We start from the raw sequence: 9,282 nt of genomic DNA, 5'->3' as shown, positions 1-9,282 counted from the left end.
AAATAAAATAGAAATGAACCAAAAAACTCCAAAACTGAACCGAAAAAGACGTACGCAAAGACTGTGACACCAGACCGGAAACGATCAAGACCATCCCAAAAACACCTATCCAAAAAAAAAGACCGCCCAAGACTATCTAGGACTGGTCCGACAAAAGACGTGATTTTTCAAAACTGAAGTAAAAAAAACCAGCCAATTTTTAGATTAACTTGAGACCGTGACCGGTACTGTTCAAGACCATCTTATTATCAGACAAGTTTCATTAAAGAAGATGTGCATTTTCATTAGGTATATATTTAAATTAAACATATTTTCTTTCAACTTTTTAAGATCCATTTAAACACATAATAAAAATAAAAAGTGATTCTAAATTCAACCATAAAATATGACTTTAGTTAAATAAAACAAAATAAAAACAAAATTATAATATACACATATATTTTGTTAAGTCGATTTTTCTCTTCCACCCTTTGAAGTGATAACATGTGAGTTAACCAGGGTCATTTCCTAGTACGCCGGCAAAACAATCGGATAACGGAGATGGTGGAATCAGTATCACCGCCTTCCGCCGCCGATTCTCTTCAACCACAAACCTCCGCTTCCCACCGGTTCTTGCAGCGACCGCCAATCAGATTCACAACCGAATTCGATAGCGACACATCTCTTTTCTTCAACAAGCTATCCTGCAAGCTGTTCGACAATCTTGCCAAATTCAAGCTCTGCTTCCAAAACAACAACAAAGGACATGTCTCTAACCCTCAGTTAACCTTCACCACTAAACACCTAACCTGTCAGTACGACCTCGAAGAACACAATGCTCTTCTCAACAGCTCTCTCGAGATTGCGCCTGGTTTACAGCTCACTGCCGTTCACGATGTTAAGGTACTTCCTTCGTCCCTAAATCTTATCATTCAAGATCTTATTCAGTTATTCTTCCCTAAATACATATCTGATATGTTGATTTCATTTCCCCCTTTTGTATTTGTCATCTTCAAGCGATTGTTAATGTTATGTACACTGATTCAGGCGCAAGTAGGACAAATGACCATGGTTGCTGATCTTGCTCCTTCTTACACACTCCAATTGACTTCTCCTCTTCCTTCTGCTGGTTTGGTGAGTGTGTATCTAGCATGCCCTATCTTTATGCCACAAACCCTAGGTTCACCTTTTAGATCTCTGTCAGAAACTTCAACCCTAAATTGCCCCCTTTTGAATCATTCTACTGATCTTCTTTTACTTTCTTTGTGTTCAGCCAAAAGCAACTTTAAGATTTCCCTATGGTGAAGTGTCATTAGAGGAGAACGAGGATCACGAAGAGGAGGATGCAGCTCCAAAGTTGGCAGTTAGTGGAATTTTCAAAGGTCAAGTTCTTAATGGAATTTGCAATGCTCAATATGGAGATGATAATTTGAATCTAAGATACTCCTACAAGGTGTTCATCTTGTTTTCTCATCTTTTCTTAACCTTAATGATACACAAAATCAAGTTAATAATTTTATGAGTTCTGTTATTGTAGGATGAAGAAACAACATTCATCCCAAGCATTTCTCTGCCTTCAAATGCATTATCCTTCTCCTTCAAGCGTCGTTTTAGTCCTTCTGATAAGTTAAGGTGAGCTAAAAATACTTAATTTTACAAAAAAAAAAAAAGATTACTTGTTAGTTGTTAGTAATTTTGTTTGTATATATTTTCAGCTACTTATACAACTTTGATACGAATTACTGGAGTGCGGTTTATAAACACACAGTTGGAAAGGAGTATAAAGTCAAAGCTGGTTATGACTCAGAAGTGCGATTAGGTTGGGCATCTTTGTGGGTAAGTCTCATTTTAATGTAGTGATAAATTTTAATTCCTCATTATCTCTTTATTTATTTTTTAATTACTTATTGTGATTATGTTTGTAGGTTGGTGATGAAGATGGGAAAGCAAAAACAGCACCAATGAAGATGAAGGTGCAGATGATGCTGCAAGTGCCACAAGATGATGTGAAGTCGTCAGCATTGATGTTTCGTGTGAAGAAGAGGTGGGACATTTGAATCAAATGTCATGTGTTGTTTGTTTGTATTTTTGTTTAGATAGTTTCTATATGTTTAAAGGAAATTTCAAAGCTAGTGAAATGTACTTTTTTTTTTTGTTGATACATTTGTTTAAATGGAACAGAAATGAAACCTTAGTAGATAAAAAACGTTTAAAACATGTTTGAGGTATATAGGTTGTAGACTTGTGAAACTTGATTACTATTAAAGTTACATTTTTTTTTAAAACTATTCTGCTCAAATTTCGAGCTTAAACATTTGGTGTTCGAATCATAGTTAGGGTATCTATTGTATATTTGGCAAAAAAAACTTCAATAAGTAGTTAAAATAAGCAAATCCTAAACACCTCTAATTGAGTTGTAGTGTAGGATTAGGATCTACCCAAGATGTGGATTGAATCCGAGTTTTTTTGCCCCATTGTTGTTTCGCATTGTTTTCATCATCAAATTTGCTAGTTACGATAATTTTCAAACTACTTATATCTTGCTTTTGTAAATTTAGATGTTTTAAATACACACTTAATTTGACAAGATACTTAAATATAATCGGTAGGAATACATAACAACATTAATTACTATTTTTTTTTGGTACTCTAGAAACTAGTAAGGGAATTTTGCTTATTCCTCCATCATTCGAGGCTTATTTTTTATGAAGTTTATTTGGATATAAAAGAAAAATGGTGTACAAAGGTTAGCTTGCCATGTGGATTGGGTCATGCAGTTTTTCATCAATTTGGCAATGGATTTTTTTTTTAGAATTTTTTGTTTGTTTGATCTATTTTTTCTTGTCTTCACTTTGTTGAAGAAGATCATTTCTCTTTTCTTTGATAAGTGAGCTGAAAAATCTATCCCATAAGCAATCATCCAAACTCTAAGTCAAACCCCGAAAATAGTTTCAAAATATTTTAAGATCAATAATTTCAATAGTTCAAGAATTCAAAAAGTCAATGGTTCAACTTGAAGTCAAACCCCGAAAATAGTTTCAAAATATTTCAAAAAGTCAATGGTTTAGTGAGGTGTGTTCAATTGAGAAAATAAAAAAGGTTGAGAATGGGGGAATCATTCTCGGCCACTCATTTAATTAGCCTCTAAACATAAAGGACACGGTGACAAACTTGTAAATATGATATAATAGCCTTCAATCACAAATACGTAAGTGTAGAGAATTAGATAACAGTTGAAATTCATTCGTTTTTTGCTCTTTCAATCCAACCTTCAATTCTGCTTGAATACGAACATATCTTCAACATCTACGATTAATTATACTCCCAGCAACATTAGAACAACATCATCGATAATCAACAAAAAATTCAATTCGTATCATTCATTCAACATCGTTCATCAAATAAAACATCGAAATTAAGGTTAGAAAAAGATCAAATCATTTTTTGTTTGAAAATTTTCATATATTTCTCTACCAATCTACTATTTTGTAAGATTTAAATAGTCAAAGTATCATATTTATCACATTTTTAAAAAAGTTAACTTGTATGCACTCCAACTGTTTGATGAAATGCATAAACTAAATTACCACGTTATATTCACATATGAATATGTTTTATCACCTGAATCAATATGTGATTATTAAAACACAAAACAAATATGCAAGTCTGTATGTTATTCATATGTGAATAACATATAAAAATTATATATATTTCTGAAAACACCTTGTAATATTCATATATGAATATACTGTGCAATATTCACATATGAATATACCAACTATTATTCATAAGTGAATATACGATCTAATAGTCACAAGTGAATATACTATGTACTATTCTCATGTGATATACCATGTAATACTATATAATATTCACATATGAAAATATCATCTAATATTCATAAGTGAATATACCATCTAACATTCACAAGTGAATATACTATGTAATATTCACAAGTGAATGCATCGTCTAATATTTAAATATGAATATACTATGTTTAGTATATGCTATATTCATATATGAATGATACTTAAATTGTAAAAAAAATTAATCATAGTTTTTATTCATAAGTGAATAACGAATGTACTGTAGTAAAAACCTGATTCATTTTTATTCACTTATGAATAACGATAGCTGAAAATATAATTTTTTTATTTTATTTTATCTTAAAACTATATCAATATGGATGTTTATTTGTAGAGAATAAAAAATCATGAACTTTGGTATATTTAAAATCATTTTTCGATAAAAATAGCTTCTTAAAAATAAAAAAAAAACGAAAAAACTATGTTTTTGTATATATTAATGTAATGCTTAGCATAGTTTAAAGAAACATGTTTTGTTGGAAAACACATGTGCATTCCTTTCCCATTTCCGCCGGTACGTTGGAGGCTTTTGCGGCAAAAATAAATGATTGGCTGAGAATGATTCCCCCATTCTCAACCTTTTTTTTTCTCAATTGAACCCTCCTCTATAAAGGGAAATAGTTCAAAGTTAAAATAAGTGGTCAATAAGCATTACAAAGAAATAATTCAACAAAATAATTCGCCCAAAATGGTATCCATGAGTGTCACACAAAATCTCAACCCATCCTATACGAATGTACAAGTAGGATCAAATACATAGTTTTGCTAAATGAAATAAGTATCTATTCAAATAGATTTCATGAAATGCACAAGATACTTATAGTATTCACATTACTCATAAGAAGTATAACATATGAATCATCAATCAACATCACTAAATAGCTCTACAAACATATAAATCATCAATCAACATCACTAAATAGCTCCACAAACATATACTACTGGTATAAGTCACATTATATGGATGTTGCTAACAAAATTCAACTCTAGTGATTGGTATAGGTCACATTATATAGATGTTGCTAACAAAATTCAACTCTAATGATGTTTGAATGTTAATAGTTCACTATATAATAAGGTTATTATTATTATTATTATTATTATTATTATTATTATTATTATTATTATCCGCTATACAATATGATTATACTTATCATTTTACCATTATATTAAGATCTTAACGACATAGAGCATTTGAAATCTTATGTTATCACCTATATGTATTCCTTAAGTCATTAGAAGAATGACGGAAGTAGTTTGAGGTTAAACAGATCAACAAAGAAAAAGTTACAATATTTTTGGTTTTGGACCAACTAATTGCACGACCTAACTTTTGATTCCTTGCAAATAGCAGGATCGTGTAATGCCCATATCACCTTATTCATGCCTTTTGTCTGATTGGAGAATTGTATTTGGTTATGTTGATCCCACTCCTTCATTAAGCACTTCCAATGACCTCTATACATGTAATAATATTTTGCAACTTATTTTACTACATTAATACATTTTAATTCATTCACAACTTAATGATGTAAATGAATTGATGCTTCAAAATTTCAACTAAGCATGTTACAAAACATCTTCCAAATTAAGCAGCAAGCTTCAAATAACCTAATATATTCATCTATGATTATTCTTACTGGCTTAATAGGATCAAATGATATCTAAAAACATGTCATTCATATCAAATATTGTAACACCCATAAAATTTGAGCCAAATTAAAACATTTTAAATCATTCAAAAACCATTACGTTCATACAATTCGTTTTCAAAATAGTTTAAACATCAGAGTATCCCCCAGCACCATATCATATAAATCATAAAACATGAGGAGCGGTACGATCACGCCTTCGCCTTGCCACGATCTCCTGAAGTACCTGAAACAATACACTGAAACTGTAAGCCCGGAAGCTTAGTGAGTTACCCCCAAAATACCAACCACACATATCATACTCATAACATATCATAAATAGAACAGCCATGCACATCGGGTCTACTGTGTGACTGGTCCGCCCGCACCGGGCCTTCAGTCCACCTGGTCCACCCTCCGAGTCTACAATATGACTGGTCCGCCCGCACCGGGCCTTCAGTCGGCCTGGTCCACTCTCCGAGCCTCGGCACGTCTGGTCCGCCCTCTTTGGGCCTTCAGCCTATCCAGACCGCTCGCTGGGCCTTTGAAACATCCGGTCCGCCCTGGGTATGTTGGCCTACAGCACAAAGCAGGACCCGCCTCAACCTAACCCCCGTCAAACAACCATGTGCACATACAAAAATTAATCACATAACAATCCTCAACTAGACAAACAGTCTAACAGATCACATAGCATATCAACATCCTAACCAGGATTCCAACCTAACCGGTCACTAGTATAGCATTACCCTATATCCCGGATACCGACCTTAACCAGGTCACTAACATAACACCATCCTAAATACCAGGATGCAGATCTAGCAAAACAATAACATAACAACAATACCCGGATTTTCATCCGATAAAGGGCCGGCCTTGGTGCCGTAGACCCTGTCGATATAGTGAGGATAACTCACCTTGCAACTGCCGAAATCCTGCAAATCTCTGACCGCTGACTCACCGGGACTCCCAACTATCACATGATAATCACCAAGTTAGAATCCAACATGACTTTCTAGGCCAAGGGCCCACAACACTCATTAAGTCCATCATCCTCTTATTGGGCCAAGACCAAAAACCAAATCCTCATGCAAAGCCCAATATTGGCCCAATTTACTAAATTGGGCCCACCTCACCAAATGGGCCTAGATCCAAGGTCCATAATAATTAGTGGGTCTAAATTACTCCATCCATAATGTTCAGTCACGACCCAAGCCCCACTAGCCCATAAACAACCCAATCACTTAAGGCCCAAAATCAAAAACCCAACAGAGGGAGTACGCTGGGCGTACCCCTCTTGGTACGCTGGGCGTACTTCGATTCTCGCGGACTGGGAACGGGACACTGACCCACTACGCTGGGCGTACTTCGATTCTCACGGACTGGGAACAGGACACTGACCCACTACGTTGGGCGTACATCAGCTTACCGTTGGATTAATGTCTAAGTCCATAACTATATTTGGTATGTACTTGACCTGACCCGGCATGGTCCATTTGGGTTGCACTTCACCGACACAATTTATATGGATAGTCTTTTGAGAATAGTATATTTATGATTTATATTAATATACTATAAGTTCTAATATATTAATATGGAATCATATTATTTAATTAGTATTGATCAAGAATTAATTTAGAATTAATTAAGTGATCAAAAAGAACTAATTAAATATGGACTCTTATATATATGGAATGGGCCAAGTTCATTTAGGTTGGGCTAAGCTTTCATGGATGGTCCATGAAGCTTTTAACCCATGGATCCTATGTAAATGAAAGGTCATGGGTATTAGGGTTTACATGGATGTAACCCTAATCCTCCATAATATATAAAGGGGTCCTTGGCTCACAAAATTGGCACAAGTGTGTGAAAATAAGAGTGGGCCGATTTTAGTGTGCATACATATTCTCTCAAGTTCTTCCAAGGTGTTTTGGTGATTTGTGATTCCATTTGAGGCTTCCACACTATTGGGGCTAAGCTCTTAAAGCTTGAAGACATCAAGCTACATCAAAAGGTATGTCATCTAACTAGAACTTTGTAGTATAGGTGCTTCATAATATGCTAGTTAGGATGAAACCTTGGAATAGTTAATATTTGCATGTATAATAGAGAAAACATAGATCCAAGGTTTATAGGGTTGCATGTACACCATAGGAGTGTTAGAATGCTAAAAACCCAACAGTGGTATCAGAGCCATGGGTTGTTTTCTGTTATATTGATGCAAATGTTTTATTTTCAAGTTGAAAAAAAAAGGAAAAAAAAACATGACGTTTGTTTTAAAGAATTCCATAACTTGTTCTTAAGTTATGGAACATGGAAAGTTTCATCATAAAACACCATTAATTCCATAAGTTATGGAATCCAAAGGTTTTCAAGAATTACAAAACTTGCCCTCAAGTTTTGGAATTTGAGAAAAGTTTTTTATGAAAAAAAAGAATTGAATTCTAAAACTCTTGGGTTCATAACTTAAACAATTAATTAAATGGTTTTAATTTTGAGTTTAATAATTGGAATTATGATGTTTTGTTGAATAGTTCAAATTAACTCTTATGGACTTTATTAATAGTTAATTAAAGCGTTTAATTAAAAGAGTATTATTAATCCATAAATATATGGTTTGAGTTTAATTAAATTAAAAGTATAGTTTAATTAATAGATTAAACCACCAAGTATTTTAAATGTCTAAAATACACCCTTATACTATTATAATATTAAAAGTTTAATATATTATATGTATAAGAGCAAGTCGTCTTACCATTAGTAGGCCTCATTCACGAAGTCGGTCTATAAGGGGGGTATAAGGTTACTGCCTATAAAATGGCAGTTTAATGGGTGTCCACTCTCACTCACCGCTTCCTTGACCGGTGGAGGGTCGTTAGCCGAACAGGTAGGACAAGGACTATAATTCTCCCTTCATTATAAGTATAATGATAAATACTAAGTAACTAAACACTTATAAATTCCCAATCTTAGTTACTTAGGAAAATGTGAATAAGGTGCTAATCCATGAAATTACACTTTGCACTTTGTTTAAGCTGTTAGTGGAGCGTGTGTGGTTAACCGGCACACTAACCTGGACTTAACAAGGTAGGCAAAGGGTAACTTAATGTTTATCATAGTATCGTTGGAGCGTGTGTGGTTAACCGGCACATCGATTGATGGGTAAATATTAAGGGTACCAAGTATATTTGCATGGTTACTTCACACCTTGTTTTGTGATCCTCGACATCCCAGTCACAAAACCTGAAGGGCACACTCGAGATTGAAACATGCCATTGAAAAGTTCAATGAATCTCAAAAGAATCTAGGAGTTTCAAAACCAATTAAAACCTAATAATACATTTCGTTTATCTTGGTGGAAATTGGTGAATCGTCATTCACCTACCTTCAAATATTTTATAGCTTAGATTACGGCATCCCTCTTCCAAGTTATAAAATAGTTTGTTGGGTCCTAGCCTTAATATATCATATTGGGTGTTATATTAAGGACTTAAATCAACTTTACATGAATTTCTCCCATTGTTGATGTCTGGTTTAGACAACAATGATCTTCCCAAACCAAGCTTTCCTAATGAATATGACTTCCCGAGTTTGGCTCATGGAAGTCATACTTCTCTTCCTTCACCTCCTCCAATTATTCTCCCTAACCCACAAGTTCAAGATCACTCAAGCCCTAATGGCAAGCAAGGTCTATGTGTGATCACATCTTAGAGATGAAGTCACATATTGACAAGCCGGGAGAGTTGGGTGTCAAAGTCTTGAGAAAGTTGGATGTTCAATCACTTTCTAAGTCACATAGTGAGTTC

At 34.1% G+C, this 9,282-nt stretch overlaps 1 protein-coding gene across 2 annotated transcripts; it reads left to right on the top strand.

Annotated features, from left to right (window-relative positions):
- The first annotated feature begins 440 nt into the window (after positions 1-440).
- OEP37 (chloroplast outer envelope protein 37) lies at positions 441-2,207 on the top strand. 2 transcript variants are annotated; one of them, XM_079061623.1, is made up of 6 exons: positions 441-882; positions 997-1,113; positions 1,253-1,432; positions 1,517-1,611; positions 1,695-1,815; positions 1,905-2,207. In XM_079061623.1, the coding sequence occupies exons 1-6, from the start codon at positions 541-543 to the stop codon at positions 2,034-2,036; spliced, it is 987 nt and encodes a 328-aa protein (XP_078917749.1). In that variant the 5' UTR covers positions 441-540; the 3' UTR covers positions 2,037-2,207. The 2 variants fall into 2 exon arrangements, with proteins under 2 accessions (XP_078917749.1, XP_078917750.1); XM_079061624.1 differs by having other exon boundaries at positions 443-882; positions 1,027-1,113.
- The last annotated feature ends 7,075 nt before the right edge of the window (positions 2,208-9,282 follow it).

This window comes from Lactuca virosa, chromosome 7, assembly GCF_052849685.1.
Source record: "Lactuca virosa cultivar CGN04683 chromosome 7, Lactuca_virosa_CGN04683_v6, whole genome shotgun sequence".
Lineage (NCBI taxonomy): Eukaryota > Viridiplantae > Streptophyta > Magnoliopsida > Asterales > Asteraceae > Lactuca > Lactuca virosa.
This window is presented reverse-complemented; position numbering and strand designations above follow the sequence as displayed.

Bases quoted from the DNA above. Each gene is read 5' to 3' on its own strand.
- OEP37 (XM_079061623.1), top strand. From the start codon at position 541: ATGGTGGAATCAGTATCACCGCCTTCCGCCGCCGATTCTCTTCAACCA. The intron at 883-996 runs GTACTTCCTTCG...GTCATCTTCAAG, and splicing joins CTGCCGTTCACGATGTTAAG to CGATTGTTAATGTTATGTAC. The intron at 1,816-1,904 runs GTAAGTCTCATT...TTATGTTTGTAG, and splicing joins TAGGTTGGGCATCTTTGTGG to GTTGGTGATGAAGATGGGAA.